The 16,814-nt window shown below is 38.0% G+C and overlaps 1 protein-coding gene across 2 annotated transcripts in view; it reads left to right on the top strand.

Moving 5' to 3' along the window:
- Window positions 1-2,979: 2,979 nt before the first annotated feature.
- The window catches only part of sass6 (SAS-6 centriolar assembly protein), a 38,817-nt gene continuing 24,982 nt past the window's right edge, over window positions 2,980-16,814 (top strand). The window contains exons 1-4 of one of the 2 annotated variants that reach the window (XM_039767279.1): window positions 2,980-3,397; window positions 11,310-11,370; window positions 15,479-15,558; window positions 16,166-16,270. In XM_039767279.1, the coding sequence (XP_039623213.1) occupies window positions 3,333-3,397; window positions 11,310-11,370; window positions 15,479-15,558; window positions 16,166-16,270 (311 nt within the window). In that variant the 5' untranslated portion in view covers window positions 2,980-3,332. The remainder of the gene's footprint in view (window positions 3,398-11,309; window positions 11,371-15,478; window positions 15,559-16,165; window positions 16,271-16,814) is intronic. The other variant, XM_039767278.1, reaches the window with a different exon arrangement.

Here is a 16,814-nt window from a genome sequence, read left to right as displayed (position 1 = left end):
AAAATCAATTTAATTATATCTTCATAAAAAAAAGCTTTCACTTTCTATCAAAAAGATGAACATTTCCAGATGGTTCTAGACTTTTATAGGTAGTGTATATGCTGTAATTTTTGTAAGGTTCCTGGTTTTCTAAGTTTCTCTCTCATAATCATTATGCATGTGTAGGTAAATTTAGTGGATTAATGGAAGGCTGCCTTCTTTTGAAAAAATAAGATGAACTTTAAAGTCTTGCAGTGACAACAATCTCTACCCTTGTTTACTGAGACAGTTTAAGTACAATTGTCACAAGCAGATCCCCACCTCAGAAACTTTGCTAAAAAGGTTAACAATAATTGCAGTTTATCTGCCTGTTATTTTCAATCTACATGCTCTCATTAGGTCAAATTATATCGAAACAGAAGGTGAACTACCACAGCATTACTTATCTATAGCACTCGATAAATCTGACACTCTGGGTTTCCGATCCAATGTCTAAACTTTTATTTTTGAATGGACTAGTAGCAATTTCCTCAAGTTAAATAAGGAAAAAAAAAAAAAAACAGAAATCATAGTCGGTAAAAGTGGAAATAATGAGGGTGTTAGAAATAAACTTGATCCCTCAGCACTAAAAGTCAAGGCAGAAGTAAACAATTTAGACGTAATCATGGCCTCTGACCTAAAACTTTAAATTTCACATTCACAAGACTAGTAGGAGGGCATTTATCCATTTAAGGAATATTGCAGATGATGGATGTCCTAGCCTAATTTTACTTGATTATGTTAACCTCCTTTGTAAGTTGCTTTGCACAGTAGCGCCTGCCAAATAAATAAATAAATGCAAATGTCTTCTATCATTGCAATATGCTGAGAAATGAATACACAGAAATGAAAAGTTGTAACATATTGGCTATATTTTTAAAACAATTAAATGGTATCTTAATAAAAAGGTTAATTTTTATCAAAAACATGAATGTGCAAAAGTTCGCTGACGACACTGCTATCGTGGGCTGCATCAGGAGGAGTATAGGAACCTAATGAAGGACTTTGTTAAATGGTGCGACTCAAACCACTTACAACTGAACACCAGCAAAACCAAGGAACTGGTGGTGAATTTTAGGAGGCCCAGACCCCTCATGGACCCCGTGATCATCAGAGGTGACTGTGCAGAGGGTGCAGACCTATAAATACCTGGGAGTGCAGCTGGATGATAAACTGGACTGGACTGCCGATACTGATGCTCTGTGTAAGAGAGGTCAGAGCCGACTATACTTCATTAGAAGACTGGCGTCCTTCAACATCTGCAATAAGATGCTGCAGATGTTCTATCAGACGGTTGTGGCGAGCGCCCTCTTCTACGTGGTGGTGTGCTGGGAGGCAGCATAAAGAAGAGGAACAAACTGGTGAGGAAGGCAGGCTCTATTGTAGGCACGGAGCTGGACAGTTTGACATCCGTGGCAGAGCGACGGGCGCTGAGCAGACAGACTCCTGTCAATCATGGAGAATCCACTGAACAGGATCATCTCCAGACAGAGGAGCAGCTTCAGCGACAGACTGCTGTCACCATCCTGCTCCACTGACAGACTGAGGAGACCCCACACTATGAGACTCTTCAATTCCACCCTGGGGGGGTAAACGTAAACATTATACAAAGTTATTGTCTGTTACACCTGCATTGTTATCACTCTTTAATTTAATATTGTTTTTTTATCAGTATGCTGCTGCTGGAGTATGGGAATTTCCCCTTGGGATTAATAAAGTATCTATCTATTGATCTATCTATTTCTGGGTGTGTTTTGACTGGTAAGCGTATATGACTTTGCTGCTATTTTCCTAGGGTTTCTAGTTTTGTCAGTTACTCTCTCTTAACGATTATGCATTTGTAGTATCAAGAGGTAAATGTAAAGGATGAACTTTAAAGTCTTGCACTGAAGGCGGCCACTGTAATACATTTACTCAGAAGCTGGATGTCGGAGCTGGGAATGACACCACACTTGAGTCGCCCACGTTCCAGTAAAACATTCAGAAAACCATTATGGATGTCTCCAGGAAGACTGTTGTTGTACTTGCTCATTCAGAATACATAACAGCTGATAACAATGCCCTATGTGGTATTTTGTGCATCAAAACACTGCAGCAATGTGTCCACAGATAGAAATTGGACAATACTGTGTGTATGATTTAATAAGACGCAAATAGACAGAAGTGCTAGCAAACAGTATAATACTACAGCTTTTATTTAAAGATCTTCTGTAAAAGGCCAAATTTCCCCACTGGGGACAAATAAAGTTCTATCTATCTTTTACTAAAGTTTATGGTGTATGTCGCCATTTTGGATTGATGTTATAATCTTAAATCGGATAAACCTGGACAACAGACCAGTCCCAAGTTTTTGAATAGGAAATCCAACGTGTGTGGGCATTCCAGTTGAAAATTCTGACTTGGAACTCATAAATTCCGAGTTTCCAGTTCAAATGGAGCACAGCATGCCTCCACCTTTGTTTACTGATATGGATTAAGTAAAATCATCACAGACAAATTTAATTTTGTCCAAAACAAGAAAAATAAAAAATGCTGTATATTCCTCTATATAAGGTATAAACTTCATATCCATCTTAGGGAGACCCTAACAGGCACAATATTAGGATGAAATCCTACAAAGATCTCCAGATCCTCACAGAAACCATTTGATTCCAGGACTATGGAATGATGAAGCTGCAGTGTTATTTAACTGCATCAGACATAAGAAATAGGTAATATTACAAAATGTTAAAATTATAAAAAAATTTAATAAAATAAAAGTAACGGTAATATCAGAACTTTAAAACGATAACGCCCCGAGGCTTCACAAATTGGTCTATTCATATGTAGCAATCACGTCACGTGAAAGCACTTATCAGCGCAGACTGCTCGCACTTCTGCTCCTTCCAAACCTTTTCGCCGTTTCTTTCTAGCTTTTTGTTTGCTTTTCCCTTCACTTCCAAACGGCTCTTCATACCTGTCCCCGGCAGCACGGTCAAACTGGGCCAGGTGAGGATAGCTTCGCGCCCTGAGGTCGTTGCCATGAGAATCTTTTCGACGCACCGGATGTCAAGCGCGAGGTTGACGTTGTCAGGGTGACGGAAAGAAAAACAGAGGAAGCCGCGCTTGTGTGACCCCGCCCCCTTGACGCATTTTCCGGCTTCCGGCTTTTTCCTGTAACGGCTGTTCGCTCGAGCGAAGCGCCAAAGTCAAAACGGGCCTCTGCGCAAGGATATCCAGCATACGGCCAAAGGGATATTTTTTCATTACATGAAGATTATATAACAACGAGAGAAAGTCAAAAGAAAGTTCTCGCTCAGGAATATGAGCTCACCATGACCGAAACTCTTTTCAACCAAACGCTGCAGTTGCAGATCAAGTGTAAAGACTGCGAGGACAGGTAGGCGTCCCAAGGGAGTCCAGTCGAGGCAAGCGAGGGGAGCTCGACAGGTGTGCGACAAGACAGACGGGCAGGGAGGGAGGGAGGGAGGGCCAGCTGGACATTTTAGAGCCGGGGTAGAGGGGTAAGCGCGGTATATCTGCTTATGGAACATGGATGGAAATGGAAAGTGTTCGGTGAGACAGAGGGGCAAAATGGAAGGCGTTTGTAGAAAATTTTAACCGTAAGACAACAGGCCACCAGGCGGAACAAGAACTGGGTAACTGAAGGTCAGCCTGGTGGGGCATTTATGAGTGTTTCGTAGCAAAGTTTGTTCCGGAAATCTTTAATCCAAGCTTGGCAGTGTGGTGCACGTCAGGGTGCAGCAGGAGCAGGCGTGTGCTGGAGTAGCTGTAGGTGAACATTGTAAAGGTAAGATAGGCCAAGGGAGTTACGTTAGTCTGATGCACTGGACGTTTGTTTTTATGCAAAGATTGTTATTCATAATTTAAGTGCGTGCCATGTAAGAGTGTGTTAATGTAAGTAATGGTAAAGCACAGGTGGGCATTGTTGCATCAGAAACAGTACGACACAAATTTCTAACCTCAGACATGTCTTGAAGGGCAGTTAAGAGTGATCTAATGGAAGGCTGTATGTGTGGAAGTAAAAAGTTAAAGGTTATCTCCACACTGAAAAGAAAAGGAAAAAATTGTTTTGGCTGTATAGCCTTCATGAAAAAGGAAAAGCAGGTAAAATATTTAGGAGGGGATAAAGTCGGCAGAAGAAAGAGGAATTGGTGCGGATATGAAGGGGAAGAATGAAAAGTTAGTCGGTCGTTAAGACTTGGAGAAATAATCCCAGGTTGAGAATGAACCGACCTGCATCCATTTTTATTTTGAAAAATGTCTTTGAAATCCTGTGAAAGCAAACAGAAATCTGTGCAGCAGTAAAGGAAGCTTTGTAAGGTCTTTGATTTTAACGGCTCAGACATGCTGTTTGAAGCAGCCTGCTAGCCGTCTCCCTGTTTCAATTCTGCATGTTGCTAGACACTTCCTTCAAAAAATGTAGTAAGATTTTTAAACTGGAATGAGGCTCATTGTTTCATTTTGAATTTACCAGAGGGGCCAGATGTATGGGTTTTACTAGTGACATATTGGCAAGTGACACTTTGTCTCCTGTTACAGCTGGAAGTGTCTGGTGAGGAATGTGGCCCTCCTCTGTGAAGTGAGCTGCAGAAAAGAAGTTTGTGTAGGTTAGGCAATTGATGTAAGGAGATCAAGGAAAAAAGCTTCTATGGAAGGATCGGTCTTCAAAATGGGGACATTTTGTTTAATGACTAGTGGTAGAGAGGGAGTGTTAAGGTGGAATGGGGGGGCCAGCAGGATGCAAGTGGGGTTCCTTTTAGTGTGAATGTTTACAGGTTTGCCCCTGGCTTGATTGACCAACCTGTCCAGAACGTAAGGGAAACGTCTATCATTGTAGAAACTCCTCATTCTGAGTGCTTCATTACAGGAAGGAATAACCTTATCACTGCAGAGGTGGCAGAATCTAAGGAATAGTGAAAGAGTTACATAGTTTTTTTTTTTTTAAATGTGCCAGGGATCAAGGAGCTTTAGAGAAGGTAACTGTGTGTTAGTCATGTTGCTTGTAATAGACAGACAGACAGAAATAAACTTGATTTATACTGATGGAAATTGATGGGTTACTGCAGCAGACAAAAAAGGCACAAATATACATAACAAAAATTTAGAATAAACTTAGGTATGCTAACAAAGTACAACTACACATATAACATGAATTATTTAACATTGTGTAGGAGTTTACTAAGTGTAAAGTGATTAGAATTGCACATAATCTCACAGTACAGGATGTCAGTCTTTTGCACAGTATATTGCACATTTTGTCATTGTTTGTAAAGATGTCTACTAGACCAGCGCATTACCATTCGGCACACAGAGGGCACAGTACCACCTTGGTTAAGGGGTGACTCATTATAGAGCTGGCTGGGGGTAGAAATGATCTCACATGGTGATCTCTGGAGCAATGCGGTTGTCTTACTGTAGTCTGTTACTAAATGTGCTCCTCTGTTTAGCCAGAACCTCATACAGGGATTGAGAGTCATTGTTCAGGATAGTAAGCAGCGTTCCTCAGTGACTGTCTTTTCTGTCACTTCCTCTAGTGAGTCCAGCCTAATTCCCTCTCTATCCTTGATCTCTCCTTTTTAATCAGTTTACTTAATTTGTTGGCACCACCTTCACTAATACCATGTCCCCAGCACACTACCGCGTAGCAACTACAGACTGGCAGCAAACATACAAGAGTGGCCTGCATACACCAAACAACCTCAACCTCCTTGGGAAATAGTGGCAAGTCCGACCCTTCTTGTATATACTGTAGATGGCCTGTGTGTTTGTACTCCACTCAAGCCTGTCATTCAGATCCACCCCAAGGTATTTGTATGTCTTTGTCACTTCCACATGGGGACATCAATGTGATCTGGGGGCAGAGTGTTGTAATGGAAATATTGTATGTTTAAAAAAAAAAGAGTTTACCACAGGTGGACCTAGTAGTGTGGATCTTTATTCTTAGGTGTACCTTCTTTGCTACAGTGGATGGTATGGCTTGGTCATTTTTAACTCCATGTTGTACATGACCAGTAGGTATGGCTGTTACTGTAGTAGTTTTGTGTGAATTGTTAAACAAGAGTACTGCTGTGGAACTTGTGTGCCGGTTGATTTTTAACTGTAGGATCGTCTTGAGGTGCAGCTGAAAGGTTTGTATCAGTGGTCACTCGCCCTTTTTATGTGTCTGTGATTCAGTTGTTAAATGGCATAGTGCATTGTATTGGTTTTAGCAATGTTAAGGACCTTGCAATGAACTATACTGTTAATGGTGCCATAAAACTGATTCATGGTGGGCCATGTAAAGGCATTGCCTATGAAGGTGTGTGCAGAGACTGTAATTACTAGGTAGCTTATGTCGACAAATATAAGTTTACTGTGAAAGAAATTGATCCAAGTGGTGCGCAGTTTCGTGCTAAAAGTCCTTAGGTAGGGAATGACATTGTGGGAAAGCTTATCTATGCCAAACTTTTATTTCTCAGATGGTCATGTAAGTCTGGTAGAAATGCACACCTCATTATTCTTCTGGATGAGGGACAAGACCTGTGGCATAAAATGTGTGGTAGATAGCTAGCAGGAGAGCTTGGAGATTCTGTTCAATTGTAAGTGTCTGAGAGAACTGCAGTCAGGCTCTGAAAGAAGGGTTATCCACAAATGTGTGCTATCTGGTATTTAAGGGTGCTGTGAGGAGTATCTTCTCAATAGGTAGTCCCTGTGGAGACGGCAAAACTAGTGTATGTGTTCTGGCCAACCCTAACAGGGTCTTGTACAGCTTTTACAAGAGCTGCATGCGTGGCACTAAGTTCAACGAGTTTCGGTAGGACATGATCAAGAGAGGTGGCTCAATCTACATTTGAGTTTTTCAGTAGGTAATGTTCGCATCAAATGTCCGCAATATAATAAATTGCTATGCAGGCAATGTAGACCGTTAGGGAAAAAACGCTGGGTTTCATGTATAATAAATAGATAATTCTAAACTCTGGTGGAAAACTTAAAGGTGGTATGTAGGAGAAATATAAAGAAGTGAAATTGTGGAATTCATGAGAGTGCCACATTAAAGCTGTGTTCTGTGACAACCACTCGCCTACTGGGACTTGTATTAGAGGTTGCAGGAACTGCCGTGTAGGTTAGCCAAAGAAATATTCCTTGCCCCAATGTAACCCCCCAGTTGAATGTTTTGAGCGTGAGACTGTTATGCTCCTGAACTAGTGGATGAACATCGCATATACTTTGTAAATGTATGAGTATGCGCAGGTGAAAACAATATGTGAGAGCTGACAAATCCCAGATTGGCCTTTTTGCACATTTCCAGTGAAGTATGCAAAGGTTTCCTTTTGTCAGCGAGTCTTGTGGAGCAGGTCTGGAATCTTCTTCAGTGGTCTGAAATAGCTAATCAATGGGATTATGTCAGCATATAACCAGGGTGGTCTGTAATCTACGTATCCCTCACTAATAGGAATGCTGTCGGTTATTTAAGGTTGACGTTACTGTGCCAGCAACACTCGCCCAAACATACCTGTTCTGCACAAAAGCATAAGGGCCTTCGTAGGCACTCTTCTCATTTGAATACCTCAGAAGACTTGAGAGCACTCAGGTGGATTTTCTGAAGCCAAGATAAACATGTCGATGGAGGAGGAAGCTATGTGTTAAGTACAAAATCAATAAAAACGTTTATTTTGTATTGAGTCTTGAAATGCACCTGTGCTACTAGATTTGCATACGGTTTACTGGCTAAGCATCTAAAGTGAAACACTTTTTATTAATAATGTTATTTGTAACACGAGATCCCTTTAAATACACCACTTTCCTCATTCATGGCTTAAATGCTTTTGTTATACTGTGTCAAGACATTTTGGATATTTTGAATTCTAGAATGGCTGCTGTAGCTTTGTTTATGGACAAGCAAGCTATACCAGACTATGATTTAAAAATATTTTCACATTTTTCTATATCATTATTATTATTTTTAATAATTACATTTTTATGTAGACTGTCTTTTGCTTTTAGGTAGAAACTTTGATCTCTTTTGGAGCCAGGCTGCTGTTGCCTTGCATTGTTTACTTAGCCCTTCGGTCACCAAAATATGTCGCTGACTGAAGTAATAACTTATTATAGACAATGGCTCTCAGTGTTAAGAAGGATTAACTGCAGTGAATGCCTTCCTTATGTTGCTGTTTTTAGCCAGTTATACACTTGGGCACAGGCTGTACAGTAAATTTCAATACCGTAAAAGTGACTGGGCCCAGTTGACAAGTTGTGTAGCTTAAAAAAAAAATCTATCTGATAATTAAAATATTGTCTGGTGGTTCAGCAAAGCTGGAAGTGAAGTGAACACGCTGTGAAAAAGACACCCTCATTGTCAGAAGCCGGATTAGTAACTTGAGTCAAAGGAGTTCTCTTGTGGCTGTAATGGCTGTGGCTGTTGCCCTTCACTGTCGAGGGTGTCTAGTAGGAAGAGCTCACACTGGAAGCTCCAGTTGCATAAAAAGAGAGTTGGTTAAGTACTCTGTCTGAGCTAAAATTTGTCCCTTAAACCAGGCACATCAGTCATTAAGGATGTTTCCTCACAGCTGCGTATGTCTGTTAGATTTTCATCACAAAAGTGAACATTTCATTTGTAATTATGGTGTGAGTGCACCCTTAACTAGAGGGGTTTTATGTACAGACATCTGGACAGACAGACTTTCCTGTTGACCCAGTCTTGTCAGATGTCAGTTTCATTTTGGGGAATGAGCTTATTTCCCATCCAGATTTCCCTTTTATTTTTGGATTTGTGCCCTGAGATTGATTATTTCCTACCGAAGGTAGAATTGGCTTTCTGTAGACCTGGACTAAACAGGTTGTTACGCAGTAATTTAATCGCCAGGTTTTAAAGAGTAGCTGATGAGACTATAACTTATTCAGTTTGTCACTAGAATTGCCACTGTTAAGGTTCCATTCACGTGTGAACACATGTAAAGAATCTTAGGCATGTGTGAAGGTCAAAAGAGTTCTTCAGATAAAGGTGCAAGAAAACGTAAGTGAACCCTTTGGAATTATCTGAATTTGTTGTTAATAAAATGTGGTCTGATCCTCATTGAAATCACAGTTGCGGACACGCACAGTCTGACTTAATTAATAACACGCAACCAGTGGAGTCCAAAATTCATCCTCGGTGGAGTTCAAGTCTTAGAAGCAACTACAAGGAAAAGTTTGGCGGGTATTGCTACTGCTAAAGGAAGATGTACAGGATATTAAAATTGAGGGTTTATTTAGTCTCTCCATTCTGCACTTTGAATGATTTACTCAAAGTGCTCAGTAAAGACATGAAAAGTACATCTGTGTGTGTGTTTTAGTTAAGTCAGATTGTGCTTGTCTAGAATTCTGACTTGGGTGAAGATCGGAACCCATTTTATCAGTAATATGCGGAAGTCCAGGAAATTCCAAAGTGCTCACTTGCTATGTCTTGCAACTCTAATGTGAGAAAAGAAAAAATGGATCATTTCAGTCTGCCATGCCCTAAACCAGATGAGTGGTTTAGAAAAAAGATCTTGTGGGTACATGGATGGATACATGCAGTGGAAAGTTATGAGTGTTAAACAGAATTTTGTAACTCGTCACGTTAATATGTGGAGGTAAACAGATCTGACAGGTCCTGGAAGCTAGAAGGTGACTACAGCATTTTTCTAATGAACTCTGATCCATCTTAGCTACAACCAAAATGGAGGTCAGATGCAAGTGCGTGGACTGTTGTTCCTTTTACATTATATATATATATATATATATATATATATATATATATATACACACACACACCTCTATCTATTTTTATTTATTAGTGTATATAAAAGTGATTGTTCTGTATTTGCTGATGAACATTAATTTGGTAAATTGGGAGATATTTGTAAGTAGGGGGTCCTTCAAGGCAGCAGTAGATGCAGGTTTTTTTTCAGACAATGTCTTATTTAGAAAACTATTTTTCATGCAAATACTGTATTTTTGTTATTTCGAAAAACACTTAAGTAAAACTACATGATAAAGGACTGAGAAATGTCAGTATGCCAGTCCACAAAATATGTGGACACTTTCTTCAGGAGAACATCAACTACAATATTAGATTAGTCTTATTGGGCAAAGTGAAGCACCAACACATCACTTAATTAAACAACTAGTCTCATTAAAAAAAAAAAAAGTGAGAATTAGCTTCTAATTAAGAAATAATAGAGTAAAAATCTGTAGCCTTTGTGGGCAAACCTTATGCATCTAAAAACTATTTTAGGCAGATGTGTAACAGAAATATTTAAAGGAAAGGTTTTGCATTGGTGCCATGGAACTTGAAAGTACACCTTATTAGAAAATGGAGTCTAAGTGGACTTATCACAGTACACAAGTAGCAACCTTGTACCAAAAAAAAGTTAAAATAATTACACTTTACATGGTGAGGACTCTGTGTTTGATAAAGAGTGCTTTATTGATCTTTGAGTGGAAATTAATTCAGAAATTAAGTTATGTTTAAGCAGTGTAGTGTGTTTATGAGGCCATTACTGAAAAACACATTTAATGTACTTTATATTCGGAGGATCTTACTTTATGATTCCAACATATGGTGTGTGATGAGGGAAAGACTTTAGGAATGATGTAGATTAATTCTAAACAGTTTGAGACTAACGGGAGGTATGGTAAAAGTAATTCAATTGTGAAGGGAATATGTAAGGTTGATCCCTGTGGGTTTTCTTTTCAGTACACTTGTAAACATAAACACTCATGGGTATGTGGAGATGTCAGTCAGTCATTGTCGAACCTGCTATATCCTAACACAGGGTCACGGGGGTTTGCTGGAGCCAATCCCAGCCAACACAGGGTGCAAGGCAGGAACAAACCCGGACAGGGCGGCAACCCACCGCAGTATGCGGCGATGTTTACAAGTTAATTTTGCCAAAATGACACAAGAAATTCAAGTTCCATCACAGCGTAGTGCATTTAGAAATGGCGACTTTGGGAACTTGAAACCACCACCTGACTTTATTTCTGGACTCTTTCTTCATGAATTGTAATTGACGGATTAAGACTAAATGTGTATCCAAATCTTTTCTGTGTCAGCTACTTCTTTCCAGTTTCATTGAAATTACTAAAGGTTCATTACATTTTTGTAAAAGCTTCTGAAGAAAATGGAGAATTATCAGGCTTGTTCTGGAAAAATTGTTCATTTAAGCTTACAGATGGATGCTATAAGCAGATGCCTTGTGTTTATCTGTATTATGATCTACTGCTTGGAAGAATAATGTGGAAGATGTATTCAATAAGTAATGTGTATGTTAATGTCTGTTTTTCAGAAGGACAAATATTAGAGTCTGCATTGAATTACAACTGACGACAAACCCAATCCACAAAAAAGTGAGTATCATTCCAAATGTTGTGAAATGTTAGGTTTCTGCATGCTTTTCATGTAAACATTATATTTATCACAGATTTCTATATTGATTTATGCAAGAAGGCCGAAAAATTTGCCACAGAATATAACTACACACAGTGCTCGCCTTATTAGATTCTCTCAACCAGTGGTAGCTCATACAGGCTGTGGATAGAGTACATCTTAAATCAGGCTGATTTATAACAATGGACTGTGTGTGCAGTTCAGAGGGAGAATAGACAAGAATGAAAGTATAAGGGTTTTTGAATATAGTAGTGTAAGTTCTTCCTGGCAATGGGTGCATAAATGTCTCAGAACAAGACACTTGGGATTTTCATACATGACAATTTCTTAGCTTACAGGAGAAACAGGCCCAAACCCTCTAATCATCTATTCACTCATGTGCCTGTGGTGAGAGGATGGATAAGACTAATGCAGTTTGTGTAGAGTAATAAAACAATTTCATTTAACTGCAGTTCCTGCCTTGTGCCCTGTGTTGGCTGGGATTGGCTCCAGCAGACCCCCGTGACCCTGTATTCGGATTCAGCGGGTTAGAAGATGGATGGATGGATGGATGCTTATTAAAAGTAACAAACATATAGGGTGGTCCAGATCTAATTATGCAATTTTCATTACGCTATAACGCTATAGAAAATCGCCCAAAAAACCCCGGACCATCAAGAAGTGTGCAAACTGACGACGTGAAGAATCGCCTTCGTGCCGAACTGGAATCGTCCCCACATAAATTGTCATCCAGACGATCTGGATCTGTATAATTAGATCTGGACCACCCTATACACATCAGAACGTTCAAGTCATTATTCTTTTTTTATTGATGATGCAACACACAAATACACAACCCTTTTTGGTTTGTTGGTGCCCCGATTCCAAATCTTTACGTAATAAAGTATGGATAAGAAATCCAGGAGCAGCTGACTTGCAACCAGCATTGAATGTGTTTGAGTTGACATGGGTTAGCATCCCTGTCCTATATATTCAATGTCAAAGCAGGGCTCAATGGCTGCTGTTGAGGTTTACTGAAGTAAATTGCCTTGAAATGAATGGCTTTTCTATCTTGTAGTAATCTACTTATTATTTACAGTGAGTGAATATGGGAATCAGAATTGAATATTGTGCTTGATAGTACAATGCCAATTCTTTTCAAAATCCTCTTTTCTTCCATCTATGATGAATTATCTTTTTTAATTTCAAACCCTAAAGTAATTACTACACCGGCCAAACATCATGAATTTAAAACTGTAATTCATCTTATGATTTGAATTTATTATTAACTTTCATCCATATGTAAGCAGTCTATAACACAAATATGACTTGGTCTTGCTCAAGTGTATCAAATTTGTTACATGCTTAGAGCAAGACGTCGGGCTGTGTCTTCTGTTATTTTATTAGGCATGATGTGAGAATATCCTAAATAAAATATCCTCATGACATATTTTTGAGATTTTCAGACTCTGGCCATTAATTCTAAAGAAGTTTAAAGATTGAATCCAAATTTACTACTGTGGTCACCTAACTGTTTAATGGGATTTACCTTTTATGCAGAATGGTAAGCCATTAATTGAAGCTGGTAGGTTGGTTGTGCTTTGAGGCAGCGCCAGTGCCGAATATATTTGCACATAATTAGAATGCCAGTCACATTAACCTTGAAAAGGTCTTTAGAAGTTTCCAGGTAATCTGGCTGTGCAGAGAGATTTAACAATTTATATAAGGTTGTTTCACCTGCTTGTTACTTCTGCAGTCTTTGCTTTGTAGTATTTTTTTTTTTTTGTGGTAATGATATTTCATAATTTTTTAAAATATATTTTATTAAATGTAAGAAGTCAGAACTGATTAACCACTCTTCACATTCATTGCTAAAGGACAAATGTTTGTTAGTAGTTTATGTAAACTAAATGACCTCTGATTGATTGGTTGATTCCTGGAAGAAAACATTACAAGGAGTTTCTTTCAATGAAATGTTCTTTTTTTAATTGTTAGGCTCACTCAAAATATGAGTGAGTGTGGGTGATATCTTCACGTTTGGAGATATCCTGTGATACACTGACATCATGTCCGGGGTTAGTGTCTGTTGAAAATGGAAGGATAGAGAGCTATGAATGTGTTCGTGCCGTACAAAATGCCAGGGGTGTAGTTTCAGGCTTAGTGTGAGAAACAAGAATGTGTTCATGGTTTATATGTATGATTTGTTTAATCCAGTCTGAGCAATTACAGATAAAGAAGTTAAGAAATCAGTGAGCGTGAGAGTGGAGGGAATGGAGTTTGATGAGAAGATTGTACATACACAACAATACTTTAGGTACAGGACAGGCTTGGGTGTCCCTTCGATTTATCTACACCACTGTTGGGGACTTCCTCTAAGCACTTTAGGTAATGACTGAAATAAAAAAAAAATATAGGAAGTTTGTTCACCTTACTTACATGGAAGCATTTAGATTCATCTCCAGATTGATTTCTGGTATCTTAAATGCAGTTCAGCTTTTCAGACATCTGATACTCAAACAAAGACTTCTGAAAATTAGCTCCTGAGTGTTTTCAGATATCTGCAATATTTTTTGACATCTCATAATATCTTCTTCTTTCGGCTGCTCCCATTAGGGGTTGTCACAGCGGATCATCCTCTTCCATAGACATCCCATAATATCTGACACATTTTTGGATGTCTCAAATTAGCATTATAAGCATTGTATTTCTAAGAATCGCTTTCTTTAAAATTTCCTATTCTTTTCGTATGAGATATCCTGTTTATTTTAACATACTTCGGAAATCAATTCCTCTACATTTTGAGGTTTCTTGAAATGCATTTTGGATAATCTCAGAATGGTCAGGAAGCTATTTTGAGAGATATAGTACGTAAATGCATCTGAGGTGTCTTTAATTGTATTTTAAACTGAAAAAGATATTCAGTTTTCTTTAAATAACTTTAAATATTTTTTTTCCGGATACCTTAATGAATTTCAGATATCCTGAAATACAATTTGAGGCTATCTTTAAATACAAATGCCTTTTAAGATATCAGAAACTGAATTTGAGGTACTGTCGTTAAATATATATTTTAGCTGCAAGTTAATGTGAAGATATCTTGATTATATTTGAGTTAATGTCCAGACCATTTTCTGATATCTCAAGTGCATTTAGAGGTGTCTTAAAATAAGCTTTATGAAATTCAAAATATCTCAGAGATATATTAAAATGACAGGAGGTCCCATTGAAGTCATTTTGCAATATCTGGAGTTGCATTTTGGATATCTGAAAGAGCACACACGTCTCAAGATATCCCCAAATGCATTTGAGATATTGTAAAATACATTACACATATGAAAGTGACCAGGATATCCTGTAAAGATATCTTGAAATGTGTTTTGAGATCTCTAATTTGTTTTTTTAATTTTGATTTTATTGTAATCACACAACATTCCATACAAATAGATCAATTTTAACAAAAATAGGATCGAAAACAAATCAACCCCCACCCCCGAGAAGGAGAGCATGGCCAGCAGAGTAAAATTCAAAGCTAGTAGAAATAAGTAAATGAATGAATTAAAAAGTGAATAAAGATGAATGGAGAATAAAAAGAAATGGGGAGAGAATCTGCTTCCTCAGTGCTTTAAAAGCTTATTCTAAAATGTCATTGATTAGATCCTGTCAGGTTTTAATACAGTTTTGCACAGATCCTGTGAGAATTTAAGAATTTTTTCCAATTTCAAATAGTATAATAACATCAGTTACCCAATGAGATCTCTAAATTTTGAATTTGATATCCCATGGATTATACCGCGCTCAAATGGCATGAAAATTCTTGATCTTCAGCAACAGTCTCTGTTTCAGCCTGCTAATGCAGTGACCCTCACAATGTAAAGGAGAATAGAAGGTAAAATAAGATAATAAAAATGAGGTGTAAAGATAAACTGTGTACACCAGGCCATCACACTATAACTCCTATGCCTATGGAAGGCCTAATGACTGCATAAGGGGAAGAAAGTAAGTTACTACAGGGCTTTGTAATAGTAATTGTTAAATTTAACCCAGCAAACACATGGCCACCATTTATTTTTCTTTTTCATTTTTTTACAGGACTTGATAGTACGGTTAACAGATGACACAGACCCTTTTTTTCTCTACAGTCTTGTAATATCAGAAGAGGATTTTCAAAGGTACAAATTTTAATTTTGCATTCAAATCATTTTGATTCTTAGACTTGGTATACATTATCTAGATTAATTTATTCTCTGGGGAGAGCTTTCAAACAAATTCACAGTATGTCTATGAAGAAAAATGTGCTCTAGGGTGATTTGTATGAGAGTGGCGTAGTTTATTTACGGTGTATCCTGTTCGTGTCCTGTAGGTACTTTGGAATTTGGGACCGTTCATTTTTTTAAAAAAAATAAACACATTCTGTGAAATCTTTAGTACGCAGGGACCAGAGATGAAATCTTATCTGACTGGGTCGTTATTGTTAATTTATTCCCATAATGCAGTGTGTCTTCTTCCAAGGTAGACTGACGTCTCTTTCCAGGTATTGATGCCACTGTGCCTGCTTTTACTAGACTTGTGCTTTTTCTTTCTTCAAATAGTTTAAAGTCTGTTTTGGACTTCATTAATAACCAAAAATCGATATGATTGTATGTTGGTATACAAAGTGTATTTATCTAAAAACAAAACAAAATAACTGTTTTGTTGTTTTACCCCTCTGGTTCTGTAATTCTGTATCTGTGTATCTGGTTGCCATTTTATTTATTTTATTTTTTGCTTGCTCCACAGTATAAAACTTCAACAGGGCCTCTTGGTAGACTTTTCTTCATTTCCACAAAAATTTATAGACTTGTTACAGCAATGCATTGTGGAAGCAGATAAAGAAAATCCTAGGTAGGTGTTTGATGCACATGGCCAAAATTTAATTTGCATGTTTGTCTCTGTTTCATTGTTTTTATTTAAATGGTCATATTACATTTAAAAATGGAAATGTAACTTTTTTACTGCCATTATATAATATGTATCCCAATTGGTTTGTTTGAGATAATTGTAACATGGGATCATAAATTTTATCATAATGAGCCTTCTAGAATAATTTTTGGGCAAATAATTTAAGTATCCAAGATATTGCATGCTGTGTTGGCAGATGGAGTATTGGATCAGTGAATAAATATTGATGGACCAGCAGAATAAAATGATCATGGACAAAATTTGTTGGAAATATTAGAAGTCATGGCGAGAATACAATACCAAGTCATGACTTTGCGTAGTCCTTCACTAACTACATGATATATTTTAAGGTTATAAGTAATCTTTATTTAATGATGTGATATTGTCTTTGGGGAAACTTATACATGGTTTATGCTTTCTATAAGATCCTAGTCCTTTCAAACATCCAGGAGGTCTCTTGACAACTGTTAGCAATGTGCTTGACCTC

The sequence above is a fragment of the Polypterus senegalus genome, chromosome 10 (assembly GCF_016835505.1).
Source record: "Polypterus senegalus isolate Bchr_013 chromosome 10, ASM1683550v1, whole genome shotgun sequence".
NCBI lineage: Eukaryota > Metazoa > Chordata > Cladistia > Polypteriformes > Polypteridae > Polypterus > Polypterus senegalus.
The sequence above is the reverse complement of the archived record's forward strand: the minus strand, read 5'-3'. Positions and strand labels throughout refer to the sequence as shown.